A 27,924-nucleotide genomic window follows, 5' to 3' on the forward strand; every position below is an offset into this window, starting at 1 on the left:
CTTGTACACCCCTATCAAGTCACCCCTTATCCTCCTCCTCTCCAAGGAGAAAAGCCCTAGCTCACTCAACCTATCCTCTTAAGACATGCTCTCCAATCCAGGCAGTATCCTGATAAATCTCCCCTGCACCCTCTCTAAAGCTTCCACATCCTATAATGAGGCAACCAGAACTGAACACAATACTGCAAGTGTGGTCTACCCAGAGTTCTTGAGAGCTGCAACATTACCTCACAGCTCTTGAACTCAATACCCTGACTAATGAAGGCCAAATACACCATTAGCCTTCTTAACAACCCTATCAACTTTGAGGGATCTATGGATGTGGACCCCAAGATTCTTCTGTTCTTCCACACTGCTAAGAGTCCCGCCATTAACCTTGTATTTTGCCTTCAGATTCGATCTTCTAAAGTGTATCACTTCATACTTTTCTGGGTTGAACTCCATCTGCCACTTCTCAGCCCGTGTCTGTATCCTATCAATGTCCTGTTGTAATCTACAGCAACCTTCTACACTACCCACACCACCACCAACCTTCATGTCATCTGAAAACTTACTAACCCACCCTTCTACATCCTCACCCAAGTCATTCATAAAAATCGCAAAGAGCAGGGGTCCTGCGGAACACCACTGGTCACCGACCTCCAGGCAGAATATGCTCCATCTACCACCACCCTCTGTCTTCTATGAGTGAGCCAATTCTGAATCCACACAGCCAGGTTTCCCTGGATCCCATGCCTCCTGACTTTCTGAATGAGCCTTCCATGAGGAACGTTATCAAACGCCTTACTAAGATCCATGTTCACTGCTCTACCTTCATCAATGTGCTTTGTCACATTCTCAAAGAATTCAATCAGGCTTGTGAGGCACGACCTACTCCTCACAAAACATCTTGCCTAACTACCTGATGTATATAAAAACTCAACATAAAATTAGATGATATAAAATTCTAAGTAGTGACTGTAACTATAGAGAATTCTATTGCCTACTCCAGTTTAGAGTAAGCTTCCTCCGCAATCTCCATTTATTCAGCTGTGTCCTCCACCAGTAGTTTACCGTATCACTCAGTGAAATTTGCCCATTAATATAAACCAGTTGCTAAACACGAGTGGTAATCATATGAAATGTGCTACTGACCAGATCTGGCCCTGAAGCTTCAGAACTAATGCCCCTTTGGCTTCACACTTGAGCCTTTTTATCAAGCATTAAAAGTGAGTAATTGATGGGCGTGAGAGGCAAGTGAAAGAAAGCAATAAAAGAATTGGTTTCTCAGGCTTTAAGGATAACTTTTAATTTAAAAGTTAGTCACTTTTCACTTATTTTTCACAAAATGGATATGTGATAATAAAATAGTAGGAATAGATTATACTTCTTACACACCTGAGGGATTGGTATTTAATTTTTGACATATTCTAAATAAACTTCCTTGCAGAGCATCTCCGTTAATGTGCCTTACGTTTTCCATTACACCACTTGTGTGGAGTTGATTGAAGATATCCTTGCAGGGAGCAGCTCTGAGGCTGGAGAAATTTCAGTTGGAGAGATTGGCTAGGCTAGGATTATTTTCTTTGGAACAGAAGTGACTGAGGAAAGATTTAACTGAGGTATATAAAATCATAAGTGGCCTAGATTGGGTAGATTAAAAAAAAGGCCTATTTCCCTTAGCAGAGAGGTCAGTAACCAAGATACAAAGTAATCAAGATACAAAGTAACCATTGCAAGGATTAGAGTGAAATGGAGGATTTTTCTGTTTTGCCCAGAGGGTGGAGGTCTCCAAGCAATGAGTTAGAAGCAGAAACTCTCTTCACATTTAAAGAATACTTGGATAAACTCTTGCTATACCATAACTTACATAGTGGACAAAGAAATGGAACGCAGGATTAGGCTGAATAGAATTATTTTGGCTGGCATGGATTTGATGCGCCAGTCTCCCTCTATGCTGTAAACTTGTGAACCACTTATTTACAATTGCTATCGCCAATCTACAATGGAATTATGAACTTCTATTTTCTCCTTTCTGCTAAACTTTAATCTTCAGATAATGATCCTGCACTGCGCCCTCTAACATCAAAATGCTTATCTCGAAGTGCAGACTTGTACCAAAAAGGTCACCCTGTCTTACAGTGTCTTCAATGAGCCTGCTTCACCATTTACTAATGAAAGGGAAATCATTGGTTAGCAAAGGGTCACCTCTGACATTGAACTTTCACTTTGCTGTCCTCGGATTTCCTTTGTGTCAAAATTGACTGCTTAACCAGATCTAAACTAACATCTTCCTTTTTGCCAGAGTTTCTTTTTCCCATTTTTTCAGCCCTGGTGGTATTCTCCATTACTAAAACTTCAACCTTCACTTACATTCTCAATAAAACTAATGTGTTAGACCACTTATCTTTTAATCACTAATTTTAGGCTGCAGTTCTTTCTGCATGGTTACACTATAAAGAATTCCACCACATTTGGGTTTTCACTACTTATAAAGAGCCACATAAAATATTAGATGAAGCAGTTTAAAGTAAATCCAGAGCATCAGCTTAATTAAAGCAAGGTATTCAAGCAAAGCGTATAAAACTACCATTTAAGTCAGATATCTGGAAGTATGTGTACATGCAGAACATGTCAACATTTGGAATGCTTGTTTAATTACAGCAGTGTTAATGAAAACCCACTTAATTAGGATACTGAAAAATAGTCTTGGCTTGGCTCAGTGGAAAAACTCTCGCCTCTGTATCAGAAGTTGTGTCTTGAAACTCTGCTGTGGACAGGAACATTATCTTGGCTAAGTCTTCTGGTGAGTGTTGTTTTGGATGTCAGTCTGTTACCTCAGTGTCTCCAGCCTCAGAGTCATCAGAGTCACACCCTGTAAGAATATCTTAATTTACCTCACATGGTGTAATGAAAACTGTAGGGCACATCCACAAAGAAGTTTATTTAGAACAGTTCAAAAATTAAATATTTGTGCCTCAGGGATAAGTAAGTATAATCTATTCCTACTACTTAATTGGCACTCATATCTGTATTTTGAAAATAAGTCACCTAAGTTGAAAGGTATATCTGTCTTTAATGATGCATCAAGTCATTGCAGATCATTAACTTTGGAGGTGGAAACATTCTGTATGTCCAGGCCTACATAATTCCTTCATTAAAAATAGATAGATTGGTTACAGATGACCCTGATGTAATGGGGGAGGGAGGGGTAGTTCCTAGAAAACAGTCCTTATTGCAATTTTCCATACACGAAGTCACATCACCTGCACTTGCAGGAAGAAACGCGAGTTGAAAAAAAGTCAGTTTTGTTTATTTACTTATTTTTCCACAAGTTCTGTGAGAGCATATTCCGTATCTCAAATTTTTTGGGTAGTGATTTGTGACGTCTGTAAGGGTGAATTTCTGTTACCTGAATGGCCATAGTGTGGGGGTTTCCCACATTTAATTCATTCGTAGCTTGTGGAAATTTTCTGGAAAAATATTTCCCAGTACAACAGAGGCTGTACTTTTAAATAAATAGAATGGTTAAATGTTTTGGAATGTTCTGAGATGTGATAAGGTGCTTTATAAATGCAATCTGTTTCTTGAATGAATAGGGGAGGTCTCCCTCTGATACAGCACAAGTTAGAGCTCATTTTGATTTCTGGCAATTGTGTAAAATGTATAGTAGAAAATCAAAAATGCAAGAAACAGGAAACATATTTTCAGGATCTCTGGTTCAGTAAATTCGGAAACCTTTGAGGCATCAAGTTATACTTTAAAGCGACAATATGTTCTCAAAACAATACAAAATCTTGAGAAATGTTCATCACTAGCTTGTTCAAGCACTTGCTATGAAATTGCATTGGAACCCCAGTTTGCTCACTAGATGAGGAATCAACATCTGGGTCACATGGTTTGGATATAACTGCATTGCAGATTTTTCAGCTGAATAAAAATTATGCTCCAATCTGGAATTATGCATTCAGCAGGATAAGAATAACTTGCTTTGTTCAGCAGTTACTCATTGAGTAGAAGTCTTATTTGTTTAGGAAGTGAAAGTTATTTGCTGCACAACTGTATGAAGCGACTAGTCTCCTACTATCTAAATGCACTCTCCAGTCTTCCAAATGTCTCAGCCTGGGGTCTATTTACAATGTAACTTTAATGATCCAATATTGTTCAGCTAAAGGATGTATTTTTTTAGCTACACTTTGCTTTTTATACAGTAGGATAAGTTTCTGACTAACTATTGAGTTTGTTTATTCATTAGAGTCACTTTTCAAGTACTTGAATATAGTTCCTGTTTACTCACCAGGTAAAGGACTAGATGGATTAACCATTTATTCAGCAAGGTAATGAATCATTCAATAGCACTGATCTATCATATACAGCATATAGTCAACTTACTGATTTACAAATATCTCTTTATCTGTTTGTACAGTCACTACACATAGGAGGCTAGTAAAGGCCTTCTTAATTTTGCAGTTCCAAAATGTTCACTATTCATTCACACTAAATATTATTATTGATCTTAATTTTTTTGCCTTTCCCCTTTTTTCTTTTTCTTATTACTATGAGCAAGAACTCATCATTGAAATTGTAGATAATTCATGAGCCAATATGTTTCAATGAGCCATATCGATCATGAAGGATCCAGTCTGTATCAGGTCATTGGCTTTTGTCTCTTCTGAGTATACAGGGAAAAATGGCAGGGTTCCTTTTCCTCATTTGCCAGCCAATATATCTTATTGGAGAAGCATGTGGGCAGAATTGGGTTCAATACTGATGACCAGACCCAGAGTCCAATAAGCAGGTGAAAGTGAATGAGGCAAATATAATGTTGCACTATACATCAGCAAGCAACTCTAGTCATAAAGAAAGAGAAGGAGGAAAACAGGGAAAGAAACAAGCTCTTAAAGTTGTAACCTAATAACATATTTCTACAGATGATATTACCTCTATAATTTTTATTTTAAACAGATCTTGGGCAGAATAAATTCCTATGTATTTTGTTTCTTTATTATTGGGATCTTTTCCAATGAAGTCATGGGCAACTCACTTTACAGACCAGTGGATCAAAAATAGGTAGGTTACATTGAGGGTCTTCACCTGTACCAGGAATAAGCACAGGCAGATCAAATCGATGTAGCAGTTCAGGTTCTTTAACTGCCTTACTACCTTTTTTGGTAAAAAAAAGAGTAAGATGTAAATGTTGGTCTGACCCATTCGCAGGTGCTTTTAAGTAATTTTCAGAAGTAAATTGGCTCACCCTTGTTCCCTCTTCCCTGAGGTACAAAGTGTAGGTAAATTGTTCATCAGCATTAGCAAGATAAATAGGGTAACTGACTGGCAACTTGGGGCCCCATTATTCACAAACAGAGATCAAGATGTCCACAGTGTGGAAATAGTGAATTATTTGTAATACAAACTTAAAAAGGCCAAAGTATTTATTTGGTACAGTCTCTACGTGCAAAGGAACTTATCCAATTTAAATGTTTCCACTCTTTAATTAGCAGAGGCATCTCCTGCCTGATTTGACAGCTTCCTCTGATGAGTGGACCACATTTGGAACAAAACCACTCTTCACTCCTTCCCAACCCTCTTGCATCACAATGTCGCCCCTCCTCACAAGTTCATAAATATCCCTTGTCAGGTCAGTGAAGGCCTGTTCAACGTTGATGGAATCTCTTGCAGATGTCTCAATGTATTTCATCCGGTAAGCAGCAGCAAGCTTTTCTGCCTCTTCCTTGGATACTTGCCGCTGGGCTGCCAGGTCACATTTATGGCCGACCAGCACAAAAACGATCTGGAATGGCTGGACGTGAACTTTGGCCTCTTCCAACCACTCATGGACATTTTGGAAGGATCTACGGTTGGTAATATCGAATAAGAGAAGTCCTCCCACTGAATTCCTGTAGTACGCACGAGTTATAGACCTAAAAGATTGGAGAGAAAAAGTTTGAAAAGAGCTTAAATATAATCTCAAGATTCATTCATTTATATTAAAAAAAACTATCATATATTGAAAATATTGTTTTTTTTTGGTAGAGAAGAAAATAAATAGAGATCTTTATCTGCCTTTTGCATACATTAAACTGAGAAAAAAAAACATCTTTAAAAAGACAATCTGCTACCTCATGAACTTTACTGCCTTATTTAATCTCCTGAGAAAAACTAAGGTAGCTAATTCTTACAACTGAAAATAGATTTTTGCACCATCCCATAATTTTGAATGGGGGGAAAAAATTAAGCATTTTCACTCCATTAAAATCAATATCTGAAATGAAAACAAATTCCAAAGGTTTACACAATTTATAAAAGGTTTACAGTACCCTTTCAGATGTTTCTGACCAACATGAATTCTGTATTATTAATCTAATTATTCCACTGAGTTAACTGTTTATACTAAAAGGAAATTGGTGTTCCAGCTTTTAACTCAGAGACATTTGCAATTGCCACGAATTTCTACAGCTGTGTTACTGTACTGTCATTCCTCTTATCTGCTGGCTCACTGTATGATAAAGATGGACAAATAAAATAATGGCAAGAAGATAAATGGCCAGATGAGGCTTAAGTGTTTAAGATACAAGATTCAGAGGTGTATCACGAATTTGTGTATTTGTATTGCACCGTAAAAATAATTGTGCAGGATTAACAATAACCAGAAATGAGATGTTTTATGTTAAATGAGAGATGGAGCTTTTGCTTCATTGATAAGCTTTAAAATCTGTAGGCACAATACAAAGGATTAGGCTGAAACAAGCAGAAAAGAATGAATTCAATGACAATGGGAGAAATTATGAACTTGTTACTGCCAGCACAAGGTGATTAACAAAAGGTGAGGATCTAATAGGGTGAATAGGAGAACTAAAATGCTAATGTAGTAGTACCAATTGTTCAGATAAGATGAGATTTATTTATTAGTCACATGTACATCGAAACACATCGTGAAATATATCTTTTGCGTAGAATGTTCTGGGGGCAGCCCGCAAGTGTCGCCACACTTCTGGCGCCAACATAACATGCCCACGACTTTCTAACCATACATCTTTGGAATGTGGGAAGAAACCAGAGCACCCGGAGAAAACCAAACAGTCACAGGGAGGATGTACAAACTCCTTAAAGACAGTGGTTGGAATTGAACCCGGGTCGCTGGTGCTGTAATAGTGTTACGCTAACCGCTACACTAACGTGCTCAACAACTGAACAGATGAATGAGAGCAACCTGAAGATAGAACTCAAGAAAAAGGCAGACAATGGTGTCAGAAGTTACTTCCTTATACACATGATGGCAAGTTACTAATGCAGAGCCTGTGAGGTTACCCAGTACCATCACTTCCAGTCTTGGCTGTTCATTCTAGCACAGAATCCTGGAGAGAGTACAACTTCAATCACAACCCTGGGGCCACTGGGAGTTTAGTGAAGTGTGCCAACTAGACTCCGTTGTCTGGATCATTCAGTTGTGCCCCTATAAATACTCTGAAGAGGACTGTGCTTCATCATTGTCTGCTGCATGCAGGATAATTTAGCCATCATCAGAACACACATGCAGGCTGTGTAGAATGGTGTAAACAGCAGTGAAACAAAGACCTCTCCAGCAATCTTTCAGTACCATACTGGGTTGTGCATTTACGTTCAGCAGTGAGAATGCGATACAAGCTGGTATAAATAGAAAAACATATAACAAGCCCCTTCACATTCTACAGACCAGGACCCTAATTAACCCATATGACAGATAAAAAACATCTTTCTATGCTTGGGATATAGACAGTAAAAATTTACTCAATGCACTGCGAGGTGGTGCCCCCCTAGAGCATTGCTCACAGGAGGATATACTGCTCCTTTTTAAAAATACTGCTCTCAAAATATATCATGTTTAAACTTGGAAAAAATTAGGATTGGTACTGTTGATCCTTCACTTAAATTTGAAGATATTTGGAGTCCATTTATTCAATATTTTCATATGATATAGATCCCTTTTCAATTTAGAGGAATGGAGTTGATGACATAATATTGCTCTGTTTCTATTGAGAATTTTCTTTTTAGTTTGGTTTATTATTTAATTTTTTTTTATTGATTTGGAGATTTTTTTTCTTATGTACACAAATCTTTTTCTTTCTTTTATATTATATTCATCTACTGTGAGATCTAAAGATTTTTTTAATATAGTTTATTATTCTTTATGATTATCTATGCCATGATTGATCTCTTTGTATTACATGTACAATCATCGATGTTATATATTAATCTGTAGTAATTTAGAAACTAATAAAAAGACTGAAAAAGAAAGAAAATATTGAATGTTAAATTAAAAATAGTGCTTTCTCATTAACTTTAGAAAGATATTGTCAGTTGGATACTTCATTAAAAATAAGAGCATTTTACCATTTATGCAGCCAATTACAGAATTCCAGTGCAGTGGAAAATCAGCCCCTCCGTTTTGCACACACATGTGCAAGACCTAAACAACCAGACCTCATTGGAATTTACACATTCAGATTGTTATAAATCAATAGAAGTGTGCAAGCTAGCATAAAAGCAAGGAGCTAACTTCAGGATGGATGAGCGCTATCCAACATTTCAAAAAAAATACATCACCACCTGTAAAACATTTTGGGATATCAAGGTTGTAAAAGGCATTAATGGAGAGAACACAGACATGCATTTTTATAGTGGGAACTGTTGGAAAGGTTTGAAATAACAAAATACCAGAAATACTCAGTAGGTCAGCAGCAAGTGTGAAAAGAGAAGCAAAGATTGTCATTGACCCGAAATGTTCTTTCTTCGAACTTGGGAAAGTTTTTTAAAAAAACATGTTTAAATTTACAGAGGTGTGAAGGGTGGAGAAAACAAAGGGAAGGTCTGTGATTAGGTGAATAGCAAGAGAAGACAGATAAATGCAAGTCTGAGAGAGGGTAATGGTAGCTGATCTGGCTGAAGGAAGTATAATTAGAGGAAGGACAAAGAACAGAAGAAAACAACCTGCTGGAACTGTGGAAACAGAACACAGCAGTTGCTGGAATTGTGAATTAAAAGGAGGCCAGGCAGCATCTGCAGAGAAAGAAATAGAGCTGCCTCCCCAGGCAGGACCTTCCACCAACCCTCAACATCACGAGACGTCATCAACCTGAAAGCCAACCCTTCCCTCCTGCTCTCAAAGGCAGCTCTTTTGAAATACTTTGGAAAACCTATGGAGCTGGCCATTAGAAAACAAGGCCACAAACATTGATCCAGATTATAAAAAAAGTGAAAGCACATCTAAAGACATGGCAAAAGCTCCACAGGAGGAAAGAAATAGCAGACTAAAAAGAGAGTTAATGAAGCTCCACAGCCACAATTTGTAAGCATGTAGTACTGCACCCAACTCTTAAAGTGAAGCTTTAAGCAATAAAATGGATATATCTGAGGGTTACATTATTAATTAGCTCAAAGCATCCTCTGCACCAAATGGCAATGCATTCTCTAACAATTTAAATGCTGTGGCTAAAAGACAGGTAAAAAAACAGATACACTGCAGAGTAACCCACCCCCTAACTGCCCAAAGCCTTTCTACCATCTAGAAGACATGACAGGATAGCAATGAAATACTCTTTAACTGGCTGAATGTGGAGCTCCAGAAACAAGCCTGGAGACAGCAGATTACATGATTGGTACCCAACCACAATCTGAAACATTCAGTCCCCCTACCACTGGCACACTGTGGATACAGAATAGACTACATACAAAATACACGCAGCAACACACAAAGGCATCTCGAACAGCACCTCCCATAGGATCATATGGGAATGCCAGTATACACAAGTTTCTCTCCAGGTCACATAATATCCAATTAAGAAGCCTCAAAAAATTCCTGCATAGGAGGTAGCTTACAGGTCATCATTCTCCATCTGGGCAAAGAAGGAGCTGTATGGGCTATTCTCACATCCTAGTTCTTGGTCTGTAGCCTTGTAGACTGTGGTCCATAACATCTTGTTTGGATTTGTTTTTAAAATATGATTTGCCTGTGGATTTAACTATCAAAGCAAAAGTACCTTCACAATAATGCCAATCTTAAAATTTACAATGTATTTTTGGAAAGCTTAAAATTTATGGAGCATAAATCTATCAGGAACAAGGTGCTTCCCTTATTACACTGAGCATAAGCGTTTCAGATCAGTCTCCCATGTAGGATTTTGTCACACGTCTTCCATCAACAATGCAGACTATGTCAAATTTACTACCCCTACTGCTAACAAGGATATACATCAGACATGACCTTCTTTTAGCAAATCCATGGTAACTGTCCCTGGTGTTTCCCAAATGTATTCAGATTAATTAACACCATTCCTTAATAGTTGTTTGGTCTAAATTCTAGAACTCCCTGCCAACAGTACTGGCAAAGTACTTACATAATAATTCTGTGATGGTTCAAGAAGGCAGCTCATGACAAACATCTTAATGTCAAATTAAGGATGGACAATACATACTGACCTTACCAGTGATGCCCACAGCACATAAAATCAATAAAAAAAAAGAATCAGCTGTTGTCAGGCTTACTGCTACTGATGCACATTTACTGACTATATAGTACTATCATGAAGAGAGCTAGCTTTATGTTGTAACTGGCGGAGTTCTACAACTGGCAATGAGCTGACCCACAGCAAACAGAAGCAGTTAATCATGGCCACTGGGTGGAGGTGAAATGTAAATATTGTAGCGGTTGCTACCGCGGAATAAAACAAGACTCTACTCAGAGGATTGCCAAACAGAACTGGTTTATTTTCCCGCCTTGCGCGGGCCCTTTAAGGGAGAATGTTCCCGCCCAAAACAACCGGCAATGACCTAAGTCCTACGTCATCAGGACTTTCCCGTGCGCGGGTTCTCCCCGTCGCTCGGAAAGACGAGGCCCGCCGCCATCTTGGGCCTCGTCGCTCCGACACCGCGCAACCCGACTGCCGAGCCAGTTCGCCCGACTAGACGGTGAGTCGCCACAATATGTTAAAATGCATCCTGGTGCTTGCTGATCACATGAGCCTGTATGTCTTATTATTATTCATGGTTGAGGAGAACACGACATTTTGAGATATGTTAAAATTAATCTTAAAAATAATAGAAAACTCTCAGATAAAACACTTCCAAGAAACACTTCAAGCTTTGAAACTAAACATACAAAGTCTTTGATAAGAAACCATTTTGAAACACAGCTCTGGAACCTCTACTCCATGAGATCTGGACATAATTGTCGTCCTTCTGGGGAGTGATGGAGTCCCATTCTGCTTTTATGCTATAAAAGTAGCATCAAATGCACAAGTAGCAAACAAAAACAGCAATCAAATGCAAAAGTTACAGGTTTCAAAATATTGTCAAATGCATTTTACTTCATAATGTTGCATTACTTTACATACAGAACTTGACTGCAAGCTTGATATAGTAACAAAGTATGCCTTGCACTCATTTTACTATTCAACCATTTACCGAAAGCACAACCATGCCCATGTCTTTTGCTGTGCACTTTAGACTGATGTACTAGCAGTGCATTTTCCCTGCAGTAATCAAGCCATCATCATCAATTTTAATCAGAAAAACAAATTGTGTTTATAATATCTTTAATGTAGTAAAAGAGAGCATTATCAAACTGAAATTAACACCAAGCCATATGAACTTGGTCAAAGGCATATGTCTTAAGGACCATTTTAAAAGATTAAGGGGTGGGATGGAAGTTAAGGAAGGGAAATGCAAGGACAAGTTAATTCGGCCACTTACATAAGGTAGAACTTGAGTTACTGACTCACATCTTTGGCCAGATTACCTTGTCAATGTGGCTTTCTCCGGTTATTAGATTGGAATAAGCAATTTGGCAAAAGGTAAACAGGGCAAACATAAGATCCACGAGTGTCTAGAGAGCGACCTCCACAACTGATGACTGTGTGGCCAAATTCTGCTCTAACTCCATCTACAAGTTTGCAGATGACACCACTGTAGTGGGCTGGATCTCAAACAAGGACAACACAAAGTACAGGAAAGAGACAGAAAGCCTAGTGGTATGGTATCGCGACAACAACCTTTCCCTCAATGTCAGCAAAATGAAGGAGCTGGTCACTGACTTCAGGAAGCAGGATGGAGTACATGCTCCTGTCTGTATCAGTGGTGCTGAGGTGGAGATGGTTGAGAGCTTCAAGTTCCTAGGTGTAAATATCACCAACAATTTGTCCTGGTCCAGCCACGCAGACACTATGGCCAAGAAAGTACACCAACGCCTCTACTTCCTCAGAGGCTAAGGAAATTCAGCATGTCCCCAATGACTCTTACCAATTTTTATAGATGCACCGTAGAACGCATCCTATCCGGATGCATCACAGCCTGGTACAGCAGCTATTCAGCCAAAGACCACAAAAAATGGCAGAGAGTTGTGAACACAGCCCAGTCCGTCATGCAAACCATCCTCCCCTCCATTGACTCCATAACTGGTGCTCTACTGGCAGCACAAGGCATACCTCAAAGTGAGGTACTAACCTGGTAAAGGCCTTAATATAGGATTACTTGCATGATAAGCAACATACAATAGACAAAGCTAAGTAATACAACAACCAATGGATTAGTCAAAGTTCTACAGTCCTGCCACATCTAGATATGAATCGCGCTGGGCTGCTGGATAATTAAACAGCTAATGGGAGCTCTGATAAACTATCAACAACCTGAAACATTAATTCTGTTTCTCTATCATTGATGTTGCCTGACCTGCTGAGTACTTCCGGCATTTTCACGTTTCCACCATCCCCAGGTTATTTTTTCTGCTTTTCAGCTAATGGATGAAAGCAGCTCCAAAAACATTCCCATCCTCAACTATGGTGGGGCCCAATATGTGAGTGCAAAAGACAAATATCTGTAATCAGCTTCAGCCAGAATCTGAGTGGATGATCCATCTTGGTTTCCTCATTAAGCTAATCAAGGATAATTAGGATTGGGCAATAAATGCCAACCTTGGCAGCAGTGGCTGCATCATGAAAAATGAATATAAAAACAAGTCCAGGCATACAGCTCTAATGTTTCATGGTAAAGGATCTACCAAGCCACACTGAAGAACTTCAGGCAGTCTGCAGCACTTGCAGAGACCAAGAGGAAAATACCAGAGATAGAAAGACAAAATATTGAAAGTCAGAACAGGTGGTAAATCTCCAGTAATTGATACTTTCCATCTCAGAGATTAAAAGAAGTAGATAGGAAAATTACACAAGTGCTGGTCTAATTTTCAACTCTTTCATTTTTGTAATTATGACATTTCATTGGAAATGTACTAAACTAACTTCATTATTTGAGAAGGGTGAGAGAGAAGTCCAATTTTACAGGAGTGAGAGTGGGAAGCAGTTTGGAGAGCAAGTCTCATCGCTGGCAAGTTTCATTTTACAGGAGCCAAGGGTAACTTAGGGAGGCAGTTACACCGAGGTTGCAGGATGCAGGTAGCTGGGTCACCATCAGGGGAGGGAAAGGGAATAGACAGTCAGTGCAGGGTCCCCATGTGGCCATTCCCCTCAATAACAAGTATATCATTTTGGATAATGTTGTGGGGGGGAATGACCTACCAAGGGAAAACCACTGTGGCCAAGTCTCTGGCACCGAGTCTGACTCTATGGCACAGAGGGGGAAGGGGGAAGGGTGCAGTAATGATAGGGGATTCATTAGTTAGGGGAACAGATAGGAGATTCTGAGGACGAGAACGAGACTCCCAGATGGTATGTTGCCTCCCAAGTGCCAGGTCAGAGATGTCTCGGATCGAGTCCACAGCATTCTTAAAGGGGAGGGAGAGCAGCCAGAAGTCGTGGTACACATTGGTACCAACGACAGAGATAGGAAAAGGGATGAGGTCCTGAATAGGGAATATAGGGAGTTAGGAAGGAAGCTGAAAAGCAGGACCTCAAGGGTGGTAATCTCTGGATTGTTGCCTGTGCCATGCACCAATGAGGGTAAGAATAGGAAGATATGGTAGATGAATGCATGGCTGATGAGTTGGTGCAGAGGGCAGGGTTTCATATTTGTGGATCACTGGGATCTCTTCTGGGGAAGGTATAAACCTGTACAAAAGGGACAGGTTACACCCGAACTCAAGAGGGACCAATGTCCCTGTGGGCAGGTTTGCTAGAGCTGTTGGGAAGGGTTTAAACTAGTTTGACAGGGGAATGGGAACCAGAATGTTAGGTCAGATGATGGAGCAGCTGGTGTAAAGGTAGATGCATTACGCAGAGAGACTGTGAGGAAGAACAGACAGTGGATAGGTCATAAATGCAGTCAGTTGGATGGGTTGAAATGTCTTTACTTTAATGCAAGAAGTATTAAGAATAAGGGTGATGAACTCAGACCATGGATCAGTATGTGGAATTACAATGTTGTGGCCATTACAGAGACTTGGCTGTCGCAAGGGCAGGATTGGCTGCTTGATGTTCTGGGGTTTAGATGTTTTAAAAGGGATAGAGAAGGAGGTAAAAAGGGAGGGGGGTGGTAGAGTGACTTTGCTAATCAGGGATAGTATCACGCTGCAGAAAGGGAGGACATCATGGAGGGATCGTCTACTGAGTCAGTGTGGGTGGAAGTTAGAAACAGGAAGGGAGCGATTACTCTATTGGCAGTGTTCTACAAGCCCCCCCCCCCCCAACCAGCCCCCAGGACACTGAGGAGCAGATAAGTAAACAGATTTTGGAAAGGTGCAAAAATAACAGGGTTGTTATCATGGGAGACTTCAACTTCCCTAATATTGATTGGCACCTCCTCAGTGCAAAAGGTTTAGATGGGGCAGAATTTGTTAGGTGTGTTCAAGAAGGATTCCTGATTACTCTACTGTTATTGTTTTTACCTGTACTACATCAATGCACTCTGTACTAACTCAACATATCTGCACTGTGTAATGAATTGACCTGTTCGATCGGTTTGTAAGACAAGCTTTTCACTGTATCTCAGTACAAGTGACGATAATAAACCAATACAGTATGTGGACAGGCTGACTAAAGGAGAGGCCAAAATGGATCTAGTACTAGGCAATTAACCTGTTCAGATGATAGACCTCTCAGTGGGCGAGCCTTTCAGAGATAGTGGAACTTTCACACAGACATGGACAGGGATAGGAGCAGACAATATGGGAAAGTTTTTAATTGGGGGTATTATGACAGTATTAGGCAGGATCTTAGGAGTCTAAATTGGGAACAGATGTTCTCAGGAAATGCACAGAAGAAATGTGGAGGCTGTTTAGGGAACACTTGCATGGGGTTCTGGATAGGCTTGCCCTACTAAGACAGGGAGAGGATGGTGGGATAAAGGAACCATGGTTGACAAGAGAGGTGAAATATTTAGTCAAAAGGAAGAAGAAAGCATACTTAAGGTTTAGGAAGCAAAAACCAGGCAGGGCTCTCGAGAATTATAAGGTAGCCAGGAAGGACCTTAAGAAGGGAGAGGCCTTTGTGAGTAGAATTGAGGAAAACCCCAAGGTGTTCTACCTGTACGCAAGGAACAGGAGGATGACTAGAATGAGGGTAGGACCACTCAGGGATAAAGGGGGAAACATGTGCCTGGAGGCAGAGGAGTCCTTAATGAATACTTTGCTTCAGTTTTCACTAGGGAGAGGGATTTTGATGAATGTGAGGTCAGTGTAGAACAGGCTAATGAGCTGGAGCACGTTGAGGTTAAGAAAGAGGTAGTGTTGGAGCTTCTGAAAAACATTAGGATAAAGTCCCCAGGACTGGACGGGATATACCCCAGGGAAGGGACTTCTGGGGCACTGACAATGATATTTGCATCTTCCCTGGCCACAGGAATGGTACCAGAGGATTGGAGGATGGGTGACATTATTCCCCTGTTCAAGAAAGGTACTGGGGATAATCCTGGGAATTATAGACCAATGAATCTTACATCAGTGGTGGGCAAGCTATTGGAGAGGATTCTTAGGGACAGGATTTACAAGCATTTGGAGAAGCATGGTTTTGTTAGGGATAGTCAGCATGGCTTTGAGGGGCAGGTCGTGCCTCTTTTCGAGGTTTTCGAGGAGGTGACAAAACAAATTGATGAAGGTAGAGCGGTGGATGTGGTGTATATGGACTTTAGTAAAGCGTTTGACAAGGTTCCACATGGTAGGCTCATCCAAAAAGTCATGAAGCATGGGATCCATGGAGACTTATCTGCATGGATTCGGAATTGGCTTGCCCATAGAAGGCAGAGGGTGGTAGTAGATGTCAGAGTTAGGTTCTTTACACAGAGAGTGGTGGGTGGCTGGAATGCTGGGGGTGGTTGTAGAGGCTGAATCAATAGGAACATTTAAAAGGCTCTTAGTTAGGCACATGAAAGTAAGAAAAATTGAGGGTTATGGGCTGTGCAGGAGGGAAGGGTTAGATTGATCATGGAGGAGGTGTTCATATAGTTTGGCACAACATAAAGGGCTGAAGGGCCATACTGTGCTATACTGTTCTATGTTCTATAAGTGTAGGCCTGTCTGTTGTGGAAAACCTACTAGAATCTGTCATCAGAGATACAGTAGCCTGACTGAGCACGTGAGCAAATATGAGCTGATCAGGAGAGCCAGTATGGCTTTGTATGGAATAAGTCACGTATAACTAACCGAGCCAAATTCTGTTAAACAGTCACTAATAGTGTCATGTCTACAGAGGTTATGAACAAGGACTTCCAAAAGGTATTCTGTAAAAGATCATTAGCAAAAACGACAGCATGTCGAATCCTTTTCATTTTGATGTAGGAACTGGTAGAGAGATAGGAGATGAGAGAGGGGATAAAGAGTACATACTCTGGCAAAATCTGCAAAGATCTTTCCTATGGCTTCAGCCTCTCACTTTTATTAATGACTTGGGGTGACAAAACCAAGAATAATGTACTCAAATTTGCAGATGGCACTAAGTTGAAAAGGGATATTTTTCAGATTAACTGAGTAGCCAGACCTACAGCGTAACAAAGTTCAATTTTGAGAGATCAAATGGTGAAAAAATGAGAACTGTGGAGAATCAAGAAATTTGAGTTTAACTCATGAAGCATATAAGAAGTTAATATATAGGTCCAAGATGTAATCAAAAAAGCCACCGGAAGAATGGACTTTATCTCCAGGGATCTGGAAGACCAAAAGTAAGAAGTTGTCACTTGGGTTGTATACAGCCTTGGTCAGATGCACCTGGAATACTGCATTCAGTTTTGGACATTGTCTTATAAAGTGATTTTGGTTTAGTGTTGGGGCTGACTAACTCTTGACTTGATCCACTGAATAACTTCTAGACTTGGTGTTCTATTGTGTACAGGACCCAAGGCATTGCAGACATTCAATTATTTTCTGTGATGGAGAGTGCAGATGGTTGAGTAGTGGGTTGTGGAGGGGGAAGGTGATCAGTGAGATAAGGATTATTTGATCTCGACCTTTTCTCCCTTGCAAAATTTCTTTGAGAAAAGGGGGCACCTTCTTCAATGTAGATGCACTCCTCACCCTCTCTGGTAGTGACCCAAACAGTGAAGGCTGATGCAAGCTTCATTCCTTTAGTTAAGACCTTCTTTGGGGATTGTGCCCTGTAGCATCAGCATGTTATATGCATCTGCAGTAGAATTATATGCAAGTGTTAACAACAAAATTGTACGCTGTTTGACGTCACTATTCCTGCCTAATAGCCTCAATGGCCTGGTGCATCAGGCACATAAAATTGTTGACAATTTAACCAGGGTCTTGTGTTTTGACCTAAAAATAGCTCGCTGTACAAACATTTAGGCATACCTCATTTAGACAATGACAGGGTGAATTTGTAAGGATGGATTGCTTAAACATGGCCTGTTTCCCCCTTTTATTTAAAAAAAAAGGAAAACCTTACTATCCACATTTATTCCCAGTAAATTTGCAGTAGTACAGAATAGCCATTTCCTCCCTAAACTGCACCAGCCAGTGTGGGATGTTAGTTGGTACTATTGATGCTGTGTGTGTTAACCTGTGTGTCACTTCTGTGAAAGAAGATAGAAAGTGGTCTGATTGAGGTATTTAAAAATGTTAAAATCATTTTAAACAGTAGATGCTGAGGTACTATTTCCTCTACTGGGAGAATCAAGAACAATGGAACATGATCTTATAATTGTTGCTGGACTGTTCAGGAGGAAAATCAGGAAGCACATTTTCACAAAGGATAGTAAAAATCAGGACAAGAGGACACACAAAACTGACATAACAGGTGTTTCGTAGGTCAGGGTGTCAAAGGATATGTTAGATAAATGCAGATTAGCCTTGATCTAATTGAATGATGGAGTAACCCGAGTCCCCCAAAGATACCTTTCCTCTTTCTCGTCTGCAAGTGACCTTATGGCAGCAGCATCCAAAAACACAACAGATTGTCCAGCTATGCTGACCCTACTCAGTTCTTCCTTACCATCACCCCTCTTAACTCCTCTAGTACACCTAATGTACCACATAGTTTGTCATCTGGTTTTGGAAGAGCATACATTTCCTCCAATTGAATATTGAGAACACCAAGGTCATTGTCTTTCATCCCTAACATAAAGTCTATTCCCTGTCTATTTGTACCTTTCCCATCTCAAGCTCTCTTCACAAGTGGAACCAGCACGTTTTCAAACACAGCCTCCTATCTGGTCCTGAACTGAGTTTCCTGGCCCACATCCTTTCCAACACCAAAACTGCTGGGTTCCACCGGTCATTGTCTTCGCCATCCCTCTGCAGCTGACCCCTTGCTTCCTGTTTGATTTGTCTAATACTCTTCGTTAACCTCTCATCTTCCCCCTTTCATGTGCTTTAGTTTACCCAAATCCCTGATGTCTGTATCCTAAATTGTACCAAGGCCTGTTTACCATCACTCCTAATTCCCAGGCTACAATACCTCAAATTTAAATGTCTTTGCATGTTTAAATCCCTCCATAGCCTTCCCACAGTGGGTGGGATCGCTGTCCAGCAGTTATTGCCATAACCGCCAGCAGAAGCTTAAGAAATTTATTTATAGGTCAATGACCGATGCAGAACAGCTTCTTGGAACCTGTAACTAATATTAATTTACTCAATCAAGTAGGGCCTCCAAAGATTTATTTTCAGTCTGATTTCTGCTTGCGCAGCTAACAAGCTGATGACTCTGAATGATGGCAGAGCGCCAACCTTTATTCCGCGTCTTTCCGTTAATATTGTCAACATAGCCTGAAACAACACTTACCTCTCTCACATAGAGATAGAGTGCAGCAAAGTGCACCTCACTATCTATTGTCATGTCAAATGTGGCTTTAATCAACTGAAAGGATGTCTCTCTTTCTGCCAAGTGTTGCCACCAAGTAGGCCTTATTTTTGTTTGTAGGCTGTAATATGCCTTAGGGATTTTAAATCTGCAGTGGAGTACACAGAGATGTATATTTGGCATGTTCTAGACAAAAAGCAGGACCGTTAACTCCAGTAAAATATTGAATAGATTAACAATGTCAAAAAAACATATGCTGCTATTGAAAACTTTGCTGAAACAAATCTGTATGTAAACCTCCATGAGATATCAAAATATGATAAAAATAATTCATTTGATTTTTTTTTAATGAAATTCATCAGAGTAGCAGCATTCCCTGCATTAAGATTTATGAGGTAGGTTACAAAACATTCTGCTGTGTTCATAAATTGTGCAATGTAGAACTCAGTGAGGAGATTTTTATTCCCACGTTTCGCAATAAGAAATTCAAATGTCAACTTTGCCAAATTGAGAAACAGGTTTTGGAGTTTGTATCTTTAACACAGGCATCATCAGCACATACAAGGGCCAGAACATGGCCTCCTAGGCACATTGACGAGAAGAACATGGCACCGTAGGGAAGGACTGCTGATCGCAATTCAAAGGACAGTAGGATTGAAAAGGCTCTGCTGTGTAGCAGGCACTACTGCCAGGACAGTCAACTGCAGATCAACACCTCTGCAACTTGCTGCAGCCTCTGAAATAAACTGCCCTCCTTCAATTCTGACCTCTTGTGCATTACTGCTTTTCTTTCCCTCTTCATCAACCACGATGCTTAAGCTCTAGAATTCTATCCATGAATCTATCTGTTCACTTTCAGGCACTCCTTCAAGACCTCTTTCACCAACCAAGATTTGCGTTACAATCCACAAAACTCCTTATGTGGTTCAGTTTGAGATTTTGTCTGATAATCCTGGAATGTGCTGCTGGAGTCAATATGCCACATTGTGCTGATCACATCATATCGCTTCTGTTGATGCCCAGGCCTGTTTGTAGAATTTAATCTATCATTTTAGAAACCTAGAAAAATAGGAGCAAGTGTATTTGGCTCTTTGAGTCTCCTCCTCCATTTAATATAGTCCTCTTTCTCAACTTCATATTCCTGCTCTTTCCTCATACCTCTAGAGGTCATTTTTGTCTAGAAATCTATTGATTTACCTAATTGTCTGAGCCTGGTTGTGTGGCGCAGAAGGGAAGGGGGGAGAAGAGGAGTGGTAATGATAGGGGATTCAACAGTAAGGGAGGCAGACAGAAGATTCTGTGAACGTGAAAGAGACTCCCGGATGGTATGTTGCCTTCCAGGTGCCAGGGTCAGGTACGTCTTGGGTCGTGTCCACAGCATTCTGAAGGGGGAGGGTGAACAGCCAGAGGTCCTGGTACATATTGGTACCAGTGACGTAGGTAGGAAAAGAGATGAGATCCTGAAGAGGGAATATAGGGAGTTAGGTAGGAAGCTGAAAAGCAGGACCTCAAAGGTAGTAATCTCTGGATTGCTGCCTGTGCCACGCACCAATGAGGGTAAGAATAGGTTGATTTGGCAGATGAATGCATGGCTGAGGAGTTTGTGCAGCAGGCAGGGTTTCAGATTTGTGAATCATTGGGATCTCTTATGGGGAAGGTACGACCTGTACAAAAGGGACGGGTTACACCTGAACTGGAGAGGGGACCAATATTCTTGCGGGCAGATTTGCTAGAGCTGTTGGGGAGGGTTTAAACTAGTTTGGCAGGGGGATGGGAACCCGAGTGATAGGTTAGAGGTTGGTGCATTTAGTGTACAAATAGATGCAGTGTGTAGAAAGACTGTGAGGAAGGATAGGCAGTTGAAAGGGCAAAATTGCAGTCAGTTGGATGGGCTGAAATGTGTCTACTTTAATGCGAGAAGCATCAGGAACAAGGCTGATGAACTTAGAGCACGAGTAAATACATGGAACTACAACGCTGTGGCCATCACAGAGACTTAGCTGTCACAAGGGCAGGAATGGCTGCTGGATATTCCAGTGTTTAGATGTTTCAAAAGGGACAAGGACAGAGGTAAGAGAGGTGGGGTAGTAGCTTTGCTGATCAGGGACAGTATCGCAGCCGTAGAAAGGGAAGATGTCCTGGAGGGATCGTCTACTGAGTCAGTGTGGGTAGAAGTCAGAAAGAGGAAGGGAGCGATCACTCTATTGGGAGTATCCTACACACCACCCAATAGCAGCAAAGACACCGAGGAGCAGACTGGGAGGCAGATTTTGGAGAGGTGCAAAAATAACAGGGTCGTTATCATGCGTGATTTCAACTTCCCTAATATTGATTGGCACCTCCTTAGTGTAAAGGGGATAGATGGGGCAGAGTTTGTTCAGTGTGTCCAGGAAGGATTCCTGACACAGTATGTCGACAGGCCGACCAGAGGAGAGGCCGCACTGGACCTGGTACTAGGCAATGAGCCTGATCAGGTTTCAGATCTCTTGTTGAGAGAGCATTTTGGAGACAGTGACCATAACTCCTTAACCTTTACCATAGCCTTGGAGAGAGATAGGAGCAGACAACATGGGAAGGTATTTAATTGGGGGAGGGGGAATTATGATACTATTAGGCAGGAACTTGGGAGCATAAATTGGGAATAAATGTTCTTGCAGAAGTCACAGTGGAAATGTGGAGGTTGTTTAGGGAGTACTTGCATGGGGTTCTGGATAGGTTTGGCCCATTGAGGCAGGGTAAGGATGGTAGAGTGAAGGAACCGTGGTTGGCAAGAGACATAGAATACCTTGTCAAGAGGAAGAAAAAAGTTTACCTAAGGTTTAGAGTGCAAGGATCAGTCAGGGCCCTGGAGAGTTATAAGGTAGCCAGGAGGGACCTTAAGAGTGGACTTAGGAGAGCTGGAAGGGGACACGAGAAGGCCTTGGTGAGTAGGATCAAGGAAAACCCCAAGGCGTTCCACATGTATGTGAAGAATAACAGGATGACTAGAGTGAGGGTAGGACCGATCAGGGATGAAAGAGGAAACATCTGCCTGGAGTTGGAAGAGATAAGGGAGGTCCTTAATGAATACTTTGATTCAGTGAGAGAGACCTTGATGCTTGTGAGGATGGCGTACAACAGGCTGAATCACTAGGGCATGTCGACATGAGGAAAGAGGATGTCCTGGAACTTTTGAAAAACATTAGGATAGATAAGTCACCGGGGCAAGACAGGATATATCCGAAGTTATTACGGGAAGCGAGGGAAGAGATTACGGCGCCTTTGGCGACGATCTTTGCGTCCTCACTGGCCACAGGAGTAGTGCCAGATGATTGGAGGGGTGGCAAATGTTGTTCCTTTGTTTAAGAAAGGGAGTACGGATAACCCTGGGAATTACAGACCAGTGAGTCTTACTTCAGTAGTGGGCAAATTACTGGAGGAGATTCTTAGAGACAGGATTTAAGGGCATTTGGAGAAGCATAGGCTGATTAGAGACAGTCAGCGTAGCTCTGTGAGGGGCAGGTCGTGCCTCACGAGCCTGATTGAATTCTTTGAGGATGTGACAAAGCACATTGATGAAGGTAGAGCAGTGGACGTGGTGTGTATGGATTTTAGTAAGGTGTTTGATGAGGTTCCTCATGGAAGGCTCATTCAGAAAGTCATGGGATCGAGGGAAACTTAGCAGTGTGGATTCAGAATTGGCTCACCCGTAGAAGGTAGTTGTAGATGGAGCGTATTCTGCCTGGAGGTCGGTGACCAGTGGTGTTCCACAGGGCTTTGTTCTGGGACCCCTGCTCTTTGTGATTTTTATAAATGACTTGGATGAGGATGTGGAAGGGTGGGTTAGTAAGTTTGCTGATGACATGAAGGTTAGTGGTGTTGTGAATAGTGAGGAATGTTGCTGTAGGTTACAACAGGACATTGATAGGATGCTGGGCTGAGAAGTGGCAGATGGAGTTCAACATGGAAAAGTGTGAAGTGATACACTTTGGAAGATCAAATTTGAAGGCAGAATACAAGGTTATTGGCAGGACTCTTAACAGTGTGGAGGAACACAGGGATCTTGGGGTCCATGTCATAGAAGGATGTGGAAGTTTTAGAGAGGGTGCAGAGGAGATTTGCCAGGATGCTGCCTGGATTGGAGAGCATGTCTTATGAGGATAGGTTGAGTGAGCAAGGGCTTTTCCCTTTGCAGCAAAGGAAGATGGGAGGTGACTTGATAGAGGTGTACAAGATAAGAGTCATAAATCAAGTGGACAGTCAGAGACTTTTTCCCAGGGTGAAAATGGCAAACACAAGGGGGCATAATTTTAAGGTGATTGGAGGAAGGTATAAGGGGGATGTCAGAGGTAAACTTTTTTAAAAACAAAGAGTGGTGGATGCATAGAGCACACTGCTGGCAGAGGTAGTGGAGGCAGATACACTGGGGACATTTAAGAGTCTCTTAGATAGCCACATGAATGATGGAAAAATGGAGGGCTATGTGGGAGGGAAGGGTTAGATAGATCCTAGAGCAGGATAAAATGTCAGCACAACATCGTGAGCTGAAGGGCTTGTACTATGCTGTAATGTTCTATGTTTAATCATTTCCTGCATTTTGATCTCTGTGGTAGAGAATTGCACAGGTTCACCACTCTCTCCTCATCTTGCTCCTAAATGTCTATCCCACATGAAACCAAGACAGTGACCCCTGGTTCTAGATTCCTAGTGACCCAATCTCTCCTCGTACAACAGTCAGGCCATCTGAGGAATAAGTCTGGTTAACCTTCCTTCCTTAGGTACAGAGACCAAAATTGCCCAGAATACTCCAGGTATAGTCTCATCAAGGTCCCATACAAGCATAGAAATTCATCGTTGCTTCTGTACTCAAAACCTTACAGTGTAAACCAACATGATTCTGTTGAGTGCCAGGCTGCCAGCAGGTCATTCACCACCATCGTATTCCACATGCTATTTAATTATCTGCATTTCTGTTTAGCCACAAAACCATCAGCATTGCTCAAAATCGATTGTTCCCTTACAAAGGTATTCATTAATACAGCACTGGGTGTACTTTTACTATAATGCCTCAGTCACCTGCTTTTATATTTAAAGACAGCCAGCAGCAGACATTTTGTGTGGAATTCTCCCTTATGTGGCATTATGAATAGAAATGGTGGACTGTACATCCTACTTAGCATCCAAAGAAGTGTACAACTTAGAATATTCAAGCAACACTTTTCACACATAGTTTAAAAAAATTGAGTCCTCCATTCTTGAGCTCCACAAGATCATCAGATTTATCTTATCTGGGAACAGATACACCACACACACACAAATGTAAGAATTTTATATTATTTCCATAACACTTTTGTTAGCTTAAATTATTTGTCACTGTAGCCTAACAAAGAATGTCTTTTGCAATGTGAGCAACAATTGTTTTTCAATAGCTTTGAAGAAATAAGGCTGGAAATGTTAGTAAAGGGTCAATATTTGTGGGGGATACTGGGAATATTTTGCAGGGGATGCTGGGAATGTCTCAATATTTGTCATGGATGCTGCTAACATCAATATTTGGAGAGATCTGGTAACGTGTCAATATCTGTTGGGATCTCTCAGACAAAAGAGCTTGAAACGTGCAGCTCTGAAGTGTGACTTCAGTGACCTAGTGAATGGAAACTTTGATCAGCAGAGAGCAGCCTTCATTCATGGCGTCATGGGAATGGAAATCATGATATCACACCAAAGAGGCTTCTGCACCAAGTGTTTACTGCCAGCAGTTGTGAAGCATAAGACAATGAAACAGGGCACAACAATGACAAACTGCCAACCACACTGATTTTCTCCACATAGTATTATGGGCTAACAGAGATGTTTAAGACTTACCTGAATCTCTCCTGGCCTGCTGTATCCCAGATCTGAAGCTTAATCCGCTTTCCTGGCTCAATCTCCACCAACCTCGAGAAGAAATCAACCCCAACTGTGGGGTCCGACACTTGGGCAAAGCGGCCCTCTGTGAAACGACGGATCAGGCACGACTTTCCCACTGTGGAGTCCCCAATGACTATCAGTCTGAACTGGTACACCCAAATAGCCTCCATCTTCACTAATATTGGGATTACCTCTGGTCAAACTGGATAAACAACTCAATCCAAGAAGATGCAAGTATGTAGACTGTAATCACAGGTACACTCGAGTCACTGAGGTTGGCCTCACAGCAACTATACACCTAACAAACAAAAATCAGAGATCTTCCGGCCCTGCAGTGGGGCTGTAGTGACAGCAGAAACTGGGCCAATTTCTATTCTTTACAAGCAGATCATCATGAACAGGGCTTAAAAACAGTACTTGCAGACACAAAAGGACGTTTCAGTCCAAGAATCAATCCGTTCCTCCCTCAGTTTCCTCACATCGCCAGATGAATATCCTTGATTGTTCCAGCACTTTCCCTCAGCCCAGATCAGGATCCTCTGAAATAGATGTTGTTTACTGGTGTGATGTATTTGCTTCTCTCTCTCTCTGTCACACCAATGATGTTACTCCATCTTTAAACCTTCCTCAATATCGACCAGGAGAAAGGCATTCAAGCAATGGCGAGCTGTTAGAATCATGGAGGAAGAGGGACGGTTCAGGGAGATTCAAACAAAAGAGAGGAATTGCACTTGCACGGGCCGCTTCAGTGGCGACAGGGACCTATGCCCGTGCACCCACGCCGGCTCTGGTTAAATCCTGGCGAAGATCCCACGCTCTAAATAATGGCTCCTTGTGCCTTCCAAGGTCGCTGCCATCGCTCCCCACACAAACAGTGGGGGAGACGCAGGAAAAGAGCCACCTGCCGCAGACAGGAGGTCTTATTGCAAATGCTATTGCTAAAACCAAACGCAGAAATGTAGATTTTCTAGGCGGTTTAAAAAAAAATCAATCAATAGATGGGGAAAAACAGATTGCAAACGAACCCCGCAAAAAATGCAGAATTTTGCTTATATGCAAACAAAAAAATAAAATGAGATGCAGCGAAGAGCTTACTCTGGGGTTAGTTGCAACGCCGCCAGCGTCCTTCCTTCGCTGCGGAAGCCGCAAAGGCTGGGGAAGAAAAACAGCTTTAAAATATGGAGCAATCTAATGGCGATCAGGCCGAGCTGGGGGTGGGTGGAAGCTGCTGCCGAGCTGTCCCCGGGGGTGGCTTTGCAGCCTCTCCTCCCGCTGCCGCTCACTGATGCAGGGGCCCCCAAGGTGCCGTGAGCAGGCTGCAGCTCTGGGCGAAAGCTGATGAAATCACTGCAACATCAGCACCATGTACAACACAGGCAGCCTCCTCCTACTCCGCAGCATCTAACCCATTGCAAACAGCGCTTGCGATTGCACTGCGCATGTGTTTACCCAGCAATTAGCCACGGGTTCATTGCAAAGCTGTGTCTGAAATAGGTATAGTTTTGCCTTACCTAATGACAAACATGGTCCTTTCCTTTATCTTTTAATTTAGTGAAAGAAGAAATGGGAGTTTTCAAAATCACGAAAGAATATAACATTTCTGAGTGCAGGACACGGATACAAATTGATTTAAACATTGTGAAGAAGAGGTTCGGTGAATGTTTCAGGTGAGACCACATATGCTCAGAGCCTGAGGAAATGCAGTGCTCACGCATTTATGTTTCTTCTCTTTCCAGTACCCGTCGTGCATTCGCAGCACATTCTGGCTCTATTCCCAATTTCCCGACGAACAAGTTGTTATCTTTCTGTACCTTGTGTACGCTCACAGGGACTATATTCCTATTCAGCCTGAGAGGAACTGAGGCACATCGCGGTAACATGGAGCATCCTATCCCAAACCCCAGGAAATTTTAGGATGGTCATAGAATTTGATTTTTAAAAATTCCTTTTATAGGGGGCGGGGTGCAGGGCATCGTAATTTTAAATCAGCCATCTCCAACAATGGCCATCATCAACCTCCACCAACATCAACTCATAAGGGGAAGGGAAGTTAGCCAATACCATTTATTCCAGCCACATAAATACTGCAGTTATAGGCATAGGCCAAAGGCTGGGATACTGCAGAGAGCAACTTTCAAAGCATCTACACAGCACACCACTAAAGTGAGATTGAATACACTCGTGGAGGTAAGTGTATCACCTATAATCCAATTCACTTTATCAGCACCCCAGTAATCCCAAGACTCCATCAACACTAATTCCCAAACCCATTTTGCCACTCTGGTAAGGGTGCATGGAAACACTGTTAAGTTGCCCATTGTTCTTGATCATCTGTAGGTCAAAATCCTTACCAAATAGCAATGCGAAAATACCTTTCTACAAGGATTGCAGTGGTTCAAGGCTGTAGTTCATCATCAAATTCTCAAGGACAATACACACTCACCATGAATGAATAACTAAATGGTGCATCTAATTTTTAAGGGTGAAATCAGAATTCATTTCTTTATGCAGTGGAATTCAAGAATTTCTTCCCCAAAAATCCTGTTAACTCCACATCAATTGAAAATTCCAAATCCGAGATTTCTAGACATGAGAGATTTTTATTGGATGACAGTGTTGGAGTACAGTAGTGGTGCAGGGGTTAAACTATCAGACTAGTATTCCATAGATCATGTACATGGAATGGAAAGGTTTAGAGGGATATGGGCCAAATGTGGGCAAATGGGACGAGCTTAGATGGGAATCTTTGTCGGCATGGACCAGTTGGGCCGAAGGGCCTGTTTCCGTGCTGTATGACTCCATGACTAGCAATCCAGAAATCTGAGTTCAAGGTGTCATCAGCCTTGCAATTATGGAATTTAAGATCAGTTAAAAATCTGAATGCACAGCATTTCAATAT

The 27,924-nt window shown here is 41.5% G+C and overlaps 1 protein-coding gene across 1 annotated transcript; it reads right to left on the reverse strand.

Moving 5' to 3' along the window:
• Positions 1-1,158: 1,158 nt before the first annotated feature.
• LOC127573264 (ras-related protein Rab-39B) lies at positions 1,159-26,225 on the reverse strand. The gene is made up of 2 exons (XM_052021312.1): positions 24,981-26,225; positions 1,159-5,900 (listed from the first exon to the last, which is right to left on the reverse strand). The coding sequence occupies exons 1-2, from the start codon at positions 25,193-25,195 to the stop codon at positions 5,474-5,476; spliced, it is 642 nt and encodes a 213-aa protein (XP_051877272.1). The 5' UTR covers positions 25,196-26,225; the 3' UTR covers positions 1,159-5,473.
• Positions 26,226-27,924: the final 1,699 nt, after the last annotated feature.

Source organism: Pristis pectinata, chromosome 8 (assembly GCF_009764475.1).
Source record: "Pristis pectinata isolate sPriPec2 chromosome 8, sPriPec2.1.pri, whole genome shotgun sequence".
NCBI classification, from domain to species: domain Eukaryota; kingdom Metazoa; phylum Chordata; class Chondrichthyes; order Rhinopristiformes; family Pristidae; genus Pristis; species Pristis pectinata.